At 39.4% G+C, this 16,467-nt stretch overlaps 1 protein-coding gene across 1 annotated transcript in view; it reads right to left on the reverse strand.

Annotated features, from left to right (window-relative positions):
* Window positions 1-16,467, reverse strand: part of CCDC178 (coiled-coil domain containing 178) — a 164,116-nt gene that overhangs the window by 1,960 nt on the left and 145,689 nt on the right. Inside the window, exon 19 of the mRNA XM_083360755.1 lies at window positions 8,877-9,011. Within this exon, the coding sequence (XP_083216881.1) occupies window positions 8,877-9,011 (135 nt within the window). The remainder of the gene's footprint in view (window positions 1-8,876; window positions 9,012-16,467) is intronic.

Genomic DNA, 16,467 nt, shown 5'->3' on the forward strand with positions numbered 1-16,467 from the left:
AGAATGAGGGAGAACACACTTTGAATTCCAAATAAATGCTTCCTATAGCCTGGTTCATTGCTAAGATAAATCAGAAAGTGATCTATAAATTAGAAGTAAATTGTGACATCTGAATCAAGATTTGTCAGGACCAATTATTTCAAACACATCTTTGTTCCTTTTGTAATGATTTAGTAGGAAATGTAGACTATAAAGAATACTGACTCTACCTAGAATGGGATTAGCTGAGTGCACTGCTTCATCCAGAATACTCATTAATCTGAACTTTTTTAAAATCAGTTTTTCCAAGGATGTGGCATGACAACTTTCATTCTAGAAATAAGGCTTTGTTTTTAGTATACTGAAACTTTAATTGTAGGAATGCATTTTGAAAATAATAGTGCTTCAAAGGCCACTAATCTGATTTGCATACTTTTTTCTTTAATAATTGTGTTTAGGACAGCAGCTTAAAATACATAAGAACAAACATTTGACCATAATAATAAAAATATAGAAGGTTCTTATTAGGAAGAAGCAATGCTTTATTTCTGTTTCAACTTTCTATTTAAAAAATTCCATCTAGGAGTAAAGCAGTTCTATCTTTCAGGAAAAACTGGATGGAACCATGCATGACATAAGTAAGACATTTAAATAAATGAAAAGGTGAAAATGGACAACCTTGTTAAACAAACACCTTTATTACTAAGAGTATGCAGATATGCCAAATGGAGATGCAGATAATAGACAGATAAAAGCCATGCCATGAATTTAAATTCAAACATCATCTTTCCATGGAAAAAGACCAAATGTATGCTGGCTTTCCTATAAGGATACTGGAGTCATCCACTTGGATCAGTAGTGCAAACCATAACTTGCACATGCCAAAGAATAAGGCTCTTGAACCTCAAAACAGAAGTTACATTTAAATTGATTAGGGGAATTAGAATTCAATAAGAGATAATTTCCTACACAAGTATTCCTGTCTAAATATATACACTTTTAGGGGGTTACTTTCAGTTTTTTGACTCCTGGAAAATTGCATGGATTAGTCACTGCAGTTTTCTTGGTAATGTTTTTTGAAAGCAGTTTGCCATTGCCTCTCTTCCTAGGGATGAAAGACTGATTGGCCCAAAGCTAACTAATTGGTTTCATATCTAAGATGGGACTAGAATTCAAAGTTTCCCAGTTTCTAGCAAGATACCTTAACCACTGCACCAGACTGGATCTTTTTGCATGCTCTGATTCAAAGAAAAAGTATTGACAAAGGGAGGAGTAAGAAAGAGAGACACAGGTTCAGAATGTAAGAGTCATATAATCAAAGAATTATGTTTATTTGGCAAAGTCCATAAAAAGCTGAAAGTATATGATCTAGTTTGCAGTTATGTAAAGAACATTACAGAAGATATGCTTAACAAGGTGTTGTAGTTCATTAAATTTTGTAAAGATGCTTCATACCTTTCTCCAGCTGATTCTGAAATTGAATTCTAGATACACTTATTTGTAACAAATGATGGTTATTATAGAATAAACATTACAGTATTTTCAGAAGTCTGTTACTGGAGGATATTGATATCTATCTGAAGTCACAGAGGAAAGATTAGGAGGAAGGAGAGTAAATCTTTCAATAATCTAAAAAAATATAGTCAACAATGAGCTGCATTGACAAAAGTTTATATATGCAGAGAAAATGGCTACATAGTAAGAAACTTGAAAACAGAAAGCATATTAGAAAATAAACTAGTAATGTATGAAATACACCATGAATTGGCAAACTGGAATTAGGAATTTTAAATGCCAATAGGTAGATGAACAGGATTTTCTCTTTTTTTCCCATTTGTTTAATATTGCAAGATCCCTTTCCAACTTACAAACTGGGATAGTTGAGGTCGCATACAAAGCTCAAAAGCTAACATTATTTGCAAAACAATTCAAAATCTTTATGTTTTGCTGTGTGCATGTTTATGGACTGAGATATTTCCTTAGAAGACTCAGTTTGCATTAAATAGCCACACATGTTTAAATGAGTCTTTATTGAATACGGGCCACTTAAAGATATAAAGGCATCAGAATAAATTACAGCTATTCCATCTAGAACACAAAGCTATTTGTTATTTACATTATAAGTGTCTATTAATTGCTCTCTCTCTATTTTTCTATTACTATAACATTTGGCTCATTTCTGTACCAGATGACACACTCACCAATCTATAATATTTCTGACATTTTTGTTTGATTATTTGGCTTCATTATTCTGGTCTTTCATATAAGCTAATTACTTTATTGTAAAACTTGTGACAGTGATTTTTGTGTGGGCAACAGTGTGCACTTTTACTGTTGCTGATGGTAATAACTTCAGACTGCAAAGCTGCTTGCCAGCTTGTTTTCACATTGCATCTACAGTTGGGTAGGATGGGATGGAATGAATGCTGTAAATTCAGGAAATAAAATATGCTGAACATTGTGGACCAGCCTGAATTCCATCCATTTATTTTTGAGACCCTATTTGCACTTCCAGTTGTGAATAATTGCAAGTGTTTCCTTAACTTTTAGCAAAGAGTTGCATTAGGATAACATTTGGAATGACAAACAAGGCAGAGAACTAAATAAATCTTCTTCCACATAACTCTGCAAAAAAAATAAAAAATAAAGTCTGCTCAGAGTTTCCCCATTGTCCCTTTCTTTCACATCTTTGAATATAATCTTAGGAAAATGACAATGCACTTTATATGCATACTCATTAGTAAGACATATTGATATTGTGTTTATTTCCAAGCAAACAGACATGAACTTATACTTGCATTGCGATAGCATAGCAGAGGCTTTGCAATACTGTACCACCGTGGGGAAATATTTTCTGATACAAAAACTATATACACTGGAATTTGGAAGAAAGAAGGTAGAAACAATGTTTCTAACATAAAGCAAGAACAGCTCCTCCTGTTTCTAAGTCAAAAGAAAAAAAACAGCAAGATGCTTGAAAAGTCAAAGAACTTACAATCTTCCACTGTCTGAAGAAGAAGAAAGGGAAGAGAGAATCTAAAAGAAGAAGGATACAGTGGGCTGATATCCAGGAAAGTTTTCTGTTGTCTATCCAAAATACTTTGCCTCTATGAATTCACCTATATGTAGTGTTGCAATAAAGAACAGAGAATGGCATTAAAGAAATAAAGTATGCTTTATAACATTATTTTATCAATGTATCCATAGAGTAGAACTGTGTTTGAAATAAACAATGGTTTAGGAATCAATTTGGATGACAAACGTAGGCAGCCTAATGACACATCAAGTATGTTTCTCCATCCAAGCTTTCTCACCAATTGACTGGAAAGCCAAATAACATCCGCATGACAGTAGCAAATTTCTCCCTGCCTTGAATTAATGTCAATAATATACAAAGAAATAAGTACACTAGCCTAAAGTACAGTGTCACAAGTATGTGTTTAGATCCTTGAACAACTGTCCTGTTCTCTTTGCCAGTTCTCTTAATGATAATCTAACAAGTCATTAGGATGAAGAATCACAGACTATCACAGAAATTATTTTAAAAAGTGGAGAAAAGTAATAGCTATTGTGATAAATTTCAAATTAAGTCTTCAAAATGCTGTTCAGAAATAGAAAGAAAATTTGCTTATGTATAGACTTTTTGTATGACAGATGTGCTGTATGATTAAACACTGATTCACTTAACAGTATGTTAGATTCTGAGGCCCTCAGTCTTTGGTATCTGCTAAGCCAGCTATCAGAATATTTCCTACAGTACCCAGATAGGTTTAACCCATGCAGGCTGACTTCAGTATGGATTGTTACATGGAAAAACAGCTGTAGAGAAATCACTCCTAATTCTATAAAGATAAAGGACTTCATTGTTTTACAGCCAGGTTGTCATCCTATGGGTCACTTGATCATTTGCAAGTGCTTCTTCCTGGCTCTGGAGGAGTGTGATAAACCACATTATCCACCCATACACACAAACAAATGTAAAGGCCTTTGTCATTTTGAATAACGTGAGATGATCCCACATACATCTTTTGTCCTTTAGTATAGATTTCTTGAAATATTTTATCCAGCTAAATGTCTGTGGTCCCAAACTCCTAATTTAAAAATGTTGATAAATGAAGTATCTCTTTAGCTAATAAATGAAGTATCTCTTTAGTTATCCTTTGTCAGCAACATTCATTTTAATGGAAAGTGAGTTTACAGGGTTACATGATTGAACTACTGAGCCAAGTCAGTGTTGGCAAATGATGGGCTAAATTATTGATGTTACACACTAATGAATTCTGATGAGAAATAAAACACAGACATTACGTTTCAAGTGGTTCATAATTATTTTTGTACTTTAAAAGCAATTTTATTCTTTTGCCAAATCATACCAGTCTGTAAAACAAAAACATTGCTAGTGATTATAGCTAGAATTAGCGAATTTGTGGCAAAAATGCTTCTCTACAGTGCCCCATGGATACTTTACCCACATGAGGCTTTTCATTTCCTTCTCACTTCTGAGAAAAGATAATTAAATTAAATGATGAAATTTTAAACCTTTAAATAAGACAATCTTCTTTGGAGCCATGATTAAGAGTTCAGTAGGTATGTTTATAATCAATGATACAGCAGCATAGATAATGAAGTTGTGTTAAATGACCATAATTAAATCAGGAAGTAACAAAAGCAAGGAAGCTTCTTAAAGTTCTGACCCAGCATGGTATATTTTAAGAGAGGAGCTCAAAATTAAATATAAGATGGGTTAGCGTTAATCAGACAAAATGGACTAATGTTGCACACGGTCTTAACATCTTTCAAAATGCTTAATAATGGCATAAAAATAAATTGTTCATTCAGCATTGTTTTAAATGTAAATTGTACAGTCATGAAAATATCATCTAGATCATCAGTAGTATCACAGTACTGATGGTGATGCACAGCATGTTTTTTTAAAAAAAGATATTATGTATCACAAGCCCTGAGCCCTCATGCCATTAAACACATCATTTTCAACATCTGCCAAATAAATTTTATACAAATTTCTGGAATAACTGCAAATTCTAAGCCTGATGTGGTCTATTCAGAAGTAACTATCTTTGTCTCACAAATAAAGTTTATCACATTTAGAATGAACTGTATAACTCTGCGGTGCATACTTGAGCTTGCCCTCCTTTTCCTTTCATGCATTATACTTCAGCAAATGTGTCAGCATTTATTAAACCAAAATTTCCTATTATGTCCAAACAATGGAGTATAGTGTAAGAGCTCTCTTTAAACTGTAGTATTACATCATAGATTGCTACCCTGGTTTGGAGGAAGCCATAAATGATTAGTCTATTATATTTTTATCCTGCATATATGTGTCTCTGTATATGTATACAGATGTAGATGTAGATAGATGTAGATATACTGTAGATGCAGATAGACAGACTTATATAATGCATGAGCCAGAAAGAGGGCTGTGAAAATATCTACAGACCCCTCACATCCTGGACATAATCTGTTTCAATTCTTCCCTCAAGATGACGCTATAGGGCATTGAATGCCAAAATAATCAGACACAAAGAGAGTTTTTCCTCCCCATGTTATCACTCTGTGAAACAACTAATTCCCACGACACTGTCCATGCTCTGTAGGGCTGTATTACTTATCCTTCTCATCTGTCCTATTACTTATTTCCTTAGATTCTTATGACTACAACTTGTTGTTGTATATCATAATTTATGTTGATTTCTTTTATTATCTTATTATGATTTATGTTGATTGCTTTAGTATCCTATGATACATTTGCTCAGGATTGAAATGAGGGGTCCTTGGTGCTGTCTGAGCTTGGAGTACCAGTGGTGTTACCTAGGTGATGAAATAACCAAGCTCAGACAGCACCAAGAACCTACACACACACACACACACACACACACACACACACAGAGAGAGAGAGAGAGAGAGAGAGAGAGAGAGAGAGAGAGATATTTTTATTCATACTTGGATATCTATAAGTAGGTTTATTTCAAGAAAAAACAAAGGTTGATATAATCTATTTGAGGCATTCCAAATTCCCACTTCAGAGACTTGAAGAATTGCTTTGCATAGATGATACATCTGAGGCTCTTTTGAACTGAAGTGATTGAACTATTAGTTTTCTGGCATGCTGAGTTCACACTAATCTAAACAGATCTAGTATAAGTGGATATGGGTCATTTGAAGAATAAAAGGATTGCATTCAGACTCCAAATAGAAAGAAATACAAAACAGAATATGATGTTAACATAGCCATGATTTAGGGAAACAGCCAACTAATTAAGATCAAGCTATGTATAGCCTGATAAAGAGTAGCGATGCTAAGAAAACTGGAATGTAAGTCAATAATATACTAAAAAATAAAAACAACCCAGCAGATCAGTTGAAGGAAGCCAGAACAAGGAAGAGCTAGGAATGGACAGTTTTCAGGAAAGACACCCTAGCACAGTGGCCCCCAACCTTTTGGGCACCAGGGACTGGTTCTGTGGACAGAGGTTTTTCTGCATACCAGAGAGTATGTGGTTTTGTGTGCTGCCTGCATCCAATGGATGGGGCTTCACTTGTTTGTGCGGCCCAGTTTCTGGCATGCTGTATACCAGTGCCATCCACAGACCAGGGGTTGAGGACTCCTGCCCAAGCAAAGTATCCTAGCTAATTTAGTCAAGTAATAGCAATATTTCAGAAAACATTGGAAAGAAGACTGGAATTTCATGAAGCAGACAATTTTTACAATCTTGTTTCTAGTCTTGTTTTGCAGCCAAATCACACACTGTTGCTCTGACAGGTAACCTCTTGTAAGAGAGATGGGGGAAGGACTCAAATCAGATGAGATCAAATATTTATTAGAGTGTAATGGGAATGTGACTATTGATTCTGCTTGATCTCTCAGCAGAATTTGATCCAATTAACCAGGGTAAAACATGTTTTTGAACTGGAAGTTGGGAAAACATTTGTCCATTCCAGTGGTCCTCAACTAAGTAATTTAGTAGCAGTCATCACAAATTATATCCTTGAGAACCAGCATTTTCTATTTATAAAACATTTAGTAAACTATCTGAGCACTGCTGTGTTAATAGTCATAGAACAATATCCTACAATTAACAGCATAGTTTAACCTTAAAATCAATAAAGATCTGTTGAAGAGATATATCTTAATGATTTTTATGTTAGTGATGGTATACCTATATGGATGGGTGGGTGGGTGGGTAGATGAGAAAGCCTGACATAGGAAGTCATTAGCAACAATTTATTTAGTGAACCTTGGTTTTTCATTCTTGAGGAGGAGATGGATGAGACTAGATAGTTCCCTGTGTTAATTAATACAACATATAGATTTCCAGTCAGTTATATATTATACCTGGATATGAGCATGCAAGCTATCCTGGGTAAAGCCCTAACTTTTGCTTATTCATTCTCTTGTAATTATTAGGGCCTAATTAACTTCTCCCTCCAATTTCATGTAAAGCTCAAAATTAAACTGGTGGCTGTAATTGTGTTAGGGAAAAACTTTACTGTGCCTTTTAATTTTTTTTTCTCCATTGAGTTTCCTGTTAAAAGTTATTTTTCAAATGTTTTCCCTTTTAAGGAAATAAATAGGGTAGCTGTTGAGAACTAAACAGTACAGGAGGTAATTGGTATTAGTAGAAAATCTATCTGAAGGAAAGAACTTCTTGTTTCTGTGGCTACTTTGTATCAGAGGAAGAAATTAAAAACTAGAGATGTTTGAAATATGCTGGTTTGAATGTTAAGTATCATATTGGCTTAGAGTGGCATATGGGGTAGAGGAGAGGTCCCCAAACCTTTGGGCACTAGGGGCCGGTTCCGTGGAGAAAAGTTTTTCCGCAGACTGGAGAATGTGTGAATTTGTGTGTTGCCTGCATCCCATGGATGGGGCTTTGCTTGTTTGTGTGGACTGGTTGCTGGCATGCCGTGGCCCGGTACCGGTCCATGGACCAGGGGTTAGGGACCCCTGGGATAGAGGACATTAGTATTTTTAATTCCTCTGTTTCCATTTTACTCCAGAAATTTCTCTGTTCCCATCAAAATCTCAAAGATTGGCGGGGGGGCGAAAGCCCTAATAAGCAGGCATATACATAGAATGAAGGCTATTGCTAAGCACATTGATTTGTGCTTTAAATTGTAAGCCGCCCTGAGTCTTCGGAGAAGGGCGGGATATAAATGGGATTTTAAAAAAAAAGACAGATATGTAGTCTTAAAGAAATATTGCTATTTTCTGAAATAAAGACATCTCTTTAAATATAAATGTAAGGGTTGTCAAATCATTTAGAGAAGCCCTTCACTCATGGCAATGAGTATGTTCCTGAAGGTTCAGTATGGCACACCAGATGATCTGGGAAGGCTTTTAAGGTAAACCTAAATCTTTGGGAGACTTCACTTACCTTTCCAGTTCCAAGAATCTCTCTGAATGATTTACATAGTCCTAAAAATGTCTGGAAAATCCATGAAAAAATTACTCCAAAGCCAAACAAGCATGATTAATCTTGTGGGAGTACTAAGTGGGAGTACAGCTGTAAGTAAATGCTATTTGTTATCTGTCTTTATATAAATAGGTAACCTAACTGGCACAAATCAAAAATAAAAAAAATCAACAAGTTGTTTCCTATAGTAATAATACACAAAGAGGGGTTTATCATATTCTGAAATATTTTGGCAACCACTATAATTTTTAAATTTCAATGTCCCCTTTTTCTTTAAAAAATACTGTATATCCAGGAGTCATATATTTCCCACTGAATTCATTCTTCATGCAATTCCACTTTATTAAAGAAGTTAAAAATTTACATAACTCAGATGGGATATGATTTTAACGCTTCATCACACTACTCATGATTTGCTTTTTAAGCTAGATCAGAACGATCCTTTCTTCAGACACCTACCTTCAAGGCTAATATTTTCTGAACAGTCTCATGAGAGGCTACTTGCAACTTCCCGAGCTTGGCTTGGTTATAGAAGGCTTGCAATTTGAAGTATTCCACCAATACCCTGTGCAGCTTCTTTTGCAGCAGAGAGAGCTAAAAGAGGAAAGGGGAAAAAAATAAGTCAGAGTGGGAGAGGAAATTAATGGCAGTGTTCAAGAAGAATGATGGAGGGAAATATAGAAAGCAGTCAATAGCCCATTCTGCACTGTACGGACCTGACAGGAATTTCACAGTCTCTTGATTTTTCAACCCACTCATGTGCATTCATCAGAAACCAGTCACATCTGGCTGCCAGGATGGGGGGTTAATTTTCTCTAAATGCCTCAGCAGTTTTGTTCTAGCTGAGGCAAACTCTGTGACTGCAAAGCTGATGAGTAAAATATTTCTACTTCACCCAGTTTAACTCAAAACCGATAGCCTCGGGACATATTGAACCTTTCTTTAAAAAATAATCTTTTGAAGCATTTTGAATGGCACATCAGGTCAGGGCAAAGTTTAAAATGCAAGTTTAAGACTTTGATGGACATTGTGGCTCATTTTTCCTTGTAAAGCTTATCATAGCTTGGCAATGTGTGCTTCGGAGCATGACAAAACTAAAGAGAATTAACTTCACCATCAGCAGCTGAGGGAGAACAATAACAGGAAAGAAATTTCCAGACAGAACTCCCTATTAATCTACCTAGCTATAACCATGTGACAACAAAGCATCTAGCTGCACTAAATTGCAGTTAAGGCAGCAGCTGAAAGTGACACTACCTTATCTATATCTATCTGTCTAGATGTATACACATGCACATACAAGCTCAAAAACATTTGAATTTAAGAAGGACAGGTGTGGTTTTTACCTCTTGTAAGCATTTAATTGAAAAAGAATACTAAATGCAGCCCAAAATTTGACAGCTGCTTTAGAGATATTATTCACATCATATTCATTTTAACTGTTTTCACATTTGCAACAGAATAAATAAATATATCTTTGGGACAATGAATCTATCTATCTTATCTGTTTTATCTATCCATCCATCTATGGCTATAATAGGCCCAGAGTGGCTTGGGTATTTAGGTCTCCCTGCCTGCCCTCAGTCATCAAACCAGTAATTTCCTATTTCATTTGACAAATGTCTTTTGAAGTGGTGGAAACTTGCAAAGCAACTTAACTATATGGTACAATGATCTCTCCAAAGAAATTCCATTGAAGATGTCCAAGTCCCTGGGAGTGTCTTAAAGACTTGTTTGAATCCTGACAATATTTTTAGAAGTAAAAAATACTGGTAAACTGGAAAACAGTAAATGGTAAGCCCTATGATGCATAGTTTGTTTTTAATGACTTTTGCTATTTAGCTATGCTACAGTTGTATTAGAAAATCTCAGTCACCATCATCAGTGAATGACCTTTCTAAGCTTGCTTGTCAGCCAGATTAAAACAATAGTATAATACTACTTTGGAAGTCTTCCAATTCATTGAGGTCAAAACCAGAATGAATGCATGAATAAAAATACTTTAATTACATAAAGTAACATTCCTTGGCTGCCCATATTCTTTTCCTTGTCGAAATCTTGCTTTCAAATTGTATTTATTACAATTAGAATAGAAAATAGGCAAAACTCACAGAATAACAGAGAAGCTTATAAAAATTAATGGCTTTTCACATCTAAACAACATGCAATATCTTTGACTCTTATACAAAGTACTGTCAGGAAAATAGGCATACTGAATTATGATAATTTACAAGTAAATTGTGTTTCATATTATTCCATGTACTTCACATACCTTATGTCAATAATCAATATTTTTGTATGATTTGTTTTTTATATCCAGTAAACAATGTTATAAAAGTTAAAAGTTGTGAAAAATAGAAATAGATACCTTATTGATTACCTAATTGTGACATGTCAAAAATTACCATACCAGGTCTAATTGTCACCCTAGGAATTGAATCAAATATGGTTGCATTTTTCACACTGTAAGGCTTAGATAATTTGTACCACTTGCTTTGAAGGGCTAGGATCCAAAACAAGTTAACATATGCAGGGATAAATATATTTCAAGTGGGATCAAATGGCCATGCAAGGAGGGGATACTGGGAGTTTAGTCCAACAGTTCTGGAGAACAGCAGATAAGAGTAAGTGCCATGAAATACTTTGGAAACTCTGTAAAGCAGGGGTGTCAAACTCAATTTCACTGAGGGCCACATCAGCCTTATGGTTGCCCTCAGGGGGCCGGGTGGGCGTGGCCAGGTGGGCGTGACCAAGTGGGCGTGGCCAGCACATTGCCCCACAAGCTCTTCACCTCCCCAAACATCTGCAGCCAAGCATGTGCAGAGGATGGAAAGGGCCTTCTTCCCAAGCCCAGGCATGATTGGTAGTTTGTTAGCTCAGATGGAGAGAGAGAGAGAGAGAGAAAGAGAGAGAGAGAGAGAGAGAGAGAGAGGGAGGGAGGGAGGGAGGGAGGGAGGGAGAGAGAGAGAGAGAGAGAGAGAGAGAGAGAGAGACAGAGAGAGAGAGAGAGAGAGAGAGTGTTCCTTCTTCTGCCTTGACAGATCTCTGGAGAGCAAGAGGAGGCAGGGAGCAGCACTTCCCAGTCCTGCATGAGGGAGGCTGGCCCTTCTTGAAAGGGAATCCCCATTTCCACTCATGCGTGGAAAGGATGCTGGCTTGTGGGAGCAGCCTTCCCTCATGCAGCGTCCCTGCCACCTTATGCTCCTCTCCAGAGATCTTCCCTCAGCAGCGGCCGGCAAAGTAGCTCGCACGCGAAACAAGCCCGGCAGAGGAGCCGGAGCGACGAGCAAAGACGCCCGGCCTGGATCCTGCAAGGCCCCGGCCGAGACGCGCCCCCAGCAGCCTCAGGCAAAGAAGCTCGCACGCGAAAGAAGCCTGGCAGAGGAGCCGGAGTGGCTACGCTGCTGGGGGCGCGTCTCGGCCGGGGCCTTGCAGGATCCGGGCCGGGTGCCTCTGCTCGCCCTCAGCAGCGGCTGGCAAAGTAGCTCACACGTGAAAGAAGCCCGGCAGAGGAGCCGGAGCGGCAAGCAGAGGCGCCCGGCCCGTATCCTGCAAGGCCTGGCCGAGATGCGCCCCCAGCAGCGGAGCCGCTCCAGCTCCTCTGCCGAGCTTCTTTCATGCACAGGCTCCTCTGCCGGGCCTGTTTCGTGTGCGAGCTACTTTGCCTGACGCTGCTGGGGGCGCGTCTTGGCCGGGGCCTTCCAGGATCCGGGCCGGGCACCTCTGCTCGTCCTCAGCAGCGCCCAGCAAAGTAGCTCACACGCGAAACAAGCCAGGCAGAGGAGCCGGAGCAGCTCCGCTGCTGGGGGCGCGTCTCGGCCGGGCCTTGCAGGATCCGGGCCGGGCGCCTCTGCTCGCTGCTCTGGCTCCTCTGCCCGGCTTGTTTCGCGTGCGAGCTACTTTGCCGGGAGCTGCTGAGGGCGAGCAGAGGTGCCTGGCCCGGATCCTGCAAGGTCCAGCCAAGATGCGCCCCCAGCAGTGGAGCCGCTCCGGCTCCTCTGCCAGGCTTCTTTCACACATGGGCTCCTCTGCTGGGCTTGTTTCTCGTGCGAGCTACTTTGCTTGGTGCTACTGGGGGCGCATTTCGGCCGGCCCTTGCAGGATCCAGGCCGACCGCCTCTGCTCGCTCTCAGCAGCGCCTGGCAAAGTAGCTCGCACGTGAAACAAGCCCGGCAGAGGAGCCGGAGCAGCAAGCAGAGGCGCCCAGCCCGGATCCTGGAAGGCCCTAGCCGAGACGCGCCCCTGTTGGAAGAGCAGGCCGGTTCCTGTGGCTCGAAAGGTAAACGGGGCCCAACCCGCCCCCCCCCACTTGGTCGACCGGCCTTCGGCCTGCCACCATCTGCTTCTTTGGAGACCTCAGTAGTTTCTTTTGTCCTCCGCGACTTGGCAGGTGGATGGCGGGTAGCCAGAGTGGCGCTGAAAACAAGGCAGGCCAGCTAGGAATTTGCATCAGTGGGTAAACTCCCTTTCTTTCCCCTGCCCCAAATAAAAGATGTCCCAGACCCCTTTCCTCAGCTCCTTAGAGCCCTGATCGCCTCTGCTCTTGCTTGCACTCTAATCAGATTTTTTTTTTTTGGTCTCCTCATTTATAAAATAGCACAGATGGGTTTCAGAGCACTGGCAGAAAACGGCAGCCTTGCTCCTTGGGAAAAGAAAGTGCAAGCCCAAACAGCAATTCTGTCCAGGCATTCCCTGGCTTCCCACCCTCCACCAAATCTCTTTTCATCCAGTGAAGGGATGCAGAATAAGCGTGAACCCCTTGCTGAAACTCCCATGCAAGCTGTTTACCATGATCGGCCCCCCCACCCCCAAAAGCGTGTCACTCACACATCAGTTTGGACAGCCCATGCAGAGAAAAAGCCTTTGGTCTCTGCCTTCCAAAGATTGTCCAGTAAGCAGCATATGCAAATCCAAAATTAAATAAGTCTCAAGGGAACGGTCGTCTTCCATTGAACTTTTTACACCATTGATTTAAGCCTTGCAGGATCCAGGTCGGGCGCCTCTGCTCACTCTCAGCAGTGCCCGGCAAAGGAGCCCGTGTGCGAAAGAAGCCCGGCAGAGGAGCCATCTGTGGCTCTTTCTCCAGCTACCTCAAGTCTGCCTTCCTGCCTGGGCATCTCTCCCCCTCACCGGCTAGGTGTTGCTCGTCCTCCCCCCCCCCGTGTTCCACCTCACTCCCTCTTACCTCCTACCTCTTCCTCCTCCACTTTTTTTTTGGAGCCGCAGGAGACTAATGAGATGCAAATGGTGCTGGGTTCCACCAGCCCACGTGCACTTGCCTCCTACTGAGCAAGTGCTCAGCCGGGCCGGCGCCAAGGTGGTGGGGGCCGGACCTTTGTAATTTCTGGGAGAGTTGTGCGGGCCGGATTCAATCATGTGGCGGGCCGTTTGTGGCCCGCGGGCCTTGTGTTTGACATGTCTGCTGTAAAGTTTTAAAAGTCCTTTCTGAGATATAAAGGGTTCTATGTTCAGAGCAAGTGTAGAAATTTTACTACAAACTTTATTTATTTATTTATTATTGGGACTTATATGCCGCCCTATCTCCCGAAGGACTCAGGGCGGCTAACAACAATAAAATACAATAATACAAAAGTTAGAAAGAAATTAAATTAATGGCCCCAGTAGAATAAATTAAATTAAAATTAAAATTAAGTTAAAAATTAAAAACATAATTAAAATCCCTGTCAGTCCAGGTCAGCCTGATGGAAAAGGAGTGTTTTGAGGCTGCAGCGAAAGGACCGGAGATCTTGGGCCATCCGAAGCTCAGGGGGGAGCTGGTTCCACAGGGCTGGTGCTCCCACAGAGAAGGCTCTTCCCCTGGGGGTCGCAAGCCGACATTGTCTAGCTGACGGTACCCTGAGGAGGCCTTCTCTGTGCGAGCGTACTGGGCGATGGGAATTCGTTCCCGGTAGCAGATGGTCCTGCAAGTATCCCGGTTAAAAATTAAAAACATAATTAAAATCCCTGTCAGTCCAGGTCAGCCTGATGGAAAAGGAGTGTTTTGAGGCTGCGGCGAAAGGACCGGAGATCCGGGGCCATCCGAAGCTCAAGGGGGAGTTGTTTCCATAGGGCTGGCGCTCCCACTGGGGGGTCGCCAGCTGACATTGTCTAGCCGACGGCACCCTGAGGAGGCCCTGAGGATTACTCAAGTGTGTCTGATTCTAGTCCAACTGTCATAGGGAAAAATGAGATAAAGAAGATAAAGTCCTACAAAGAGCTCATGAACTGAAAGAAAAGGAAAATAAGGTAAAGATAGGAAGAGATAAATACAAAACTTAGTAAAAATACAGAAAATGAAATACCTAGGATTGTGGAAGTTAAAGATCTCTGCCTCACTGTTTACTTTCAGTGTGATGGATAGATAGATAAAAATATAAGAGAAATCCCCATGGAATCGCCCAACTCAGGATTCATAGCAGAAATACGCACGCACTGTTTGGGAATAATAACCCATACAGTGCAAAATGAGAACCTTTTTGTCAACAATAGTTTTGACATAATAAAAAAGGACAAGTAAAGAACATGCACAAAACTATCAATAGCACATTTAAAAGAGTATCAAATTCACAAGAGAAGAAGAGAACAATAACAGACTATCTTTCCTAGATATTCTCATCAGCAGAGAAAGCAATGGAAGACTTCAGACTTGGGTATATTAAAAAAAACATCACATTGACACATACAAAACAATGCTACAATACCAAAGTGACAAAGAAACAATCACCTCTACAAATAGTATTCAGATGAGCAAAAACACATTGCAGCAGCCCAGAGCTCCGTACAGAGAAAATAGATTACCTTTACTGCATCCTTTAATGCAATGGGTAACTACAGAACTTTTAAAAAATATGCTAGGGCACAACCATCACAATTCATAAAAAGAAAAGTAATTCAATACATCAAAAGTATCTTAGAAATCATCAGCAGATTAAGTGTAAGTATCAAGGGACAACAGATTTAACCAATGCTGAATTATTATTAAACATTATTAATCAAATTTATATAGTCATGAGAAACAATTACAGGAAACAATGGTCAAACATCACTAAATATCTTAAAATTTAAATGTTTTTATTTCAAGATTCAAGATTCATTAAATAACAGAAGAAAGATTAAAAATGTAGTTTTGTTGAGTTTTTATAGTTTTTTTAAGAAAAGATAGCAAGAATCTTCCCTGTTATGTACCCATTATATGAAAGTTGCTAATCAGGTTCTTGTTGAAGGAGTTGTGAACAAACATTGACCACAGGATGCTTCCCACTTTGATTATTTAGAAAACAGCTAGAAATAGCCCTCTTTCCATCCGATTCAATGCACAATCTGTATACAAATCTTAATTCAAATACTTACATTTCTCATTTACTAGGTTGGAAACCAGCACAATGTCATATTTTGGGTGGGTTTTTTTGTATGGCATATTCTAAGAATTAAGCCTCTTCCCCCCCCCCCACTCTCTATGTTAGAGATTTAATTAAATAGACAACATGGGAAAACAAGTTTGTAGATGACTGTCTAGGTTTCTGTGTATGCATGAATGTTTGACTTACTGTTACTCAGCAACAGATTTGGTTTGACTGAAATTGTAAAACTGAAGGCAGTTCTAAAAACGAAGAGGAAAATGCAATTTTGGGGAAAAAATAAAGATTTAAGAACTGAATTTGTGATGCTGTGAACAACACAGGTCTAGGACAACTCGGCACGGGAAACTTGCCATGGCCAACTCGCCATGGAAAAACTTGCTGCAGGACAAGAGTTACATTAATATAGAAGAAATAGTAGTATAGAATCATTAAAGAAGCAATGGGAGAACAAAGACATTTCTCTTATCTTCCCCTAAGCATATTCGTTCTTACTTTGGCTCATGGCCAGGAGCTTTTTCAGGACTTGTGATTAAATTAAAAATGATATTACATAATAACATTCTTAGCTTCATTGAATATTTGACAACAATCAAATACTGTTAATAATAAGCAGACAACTGATATGACAGCTGCCAATATTATATGGATAACTAGCAGAAGTGTTAACCTGGAACATCTTTATTTTTATT

This window comes from Vipera ursinii (assembly GCF_947247035.1).
Source record: "Vipera ursinii genome assembly, chromosome: 3".
Lineage (NCBI taxonomy): Eukaryota > Metazoa > Chordata > Lepidosauria > Squamata > Viperidae > Vipera > Vipera ursinii.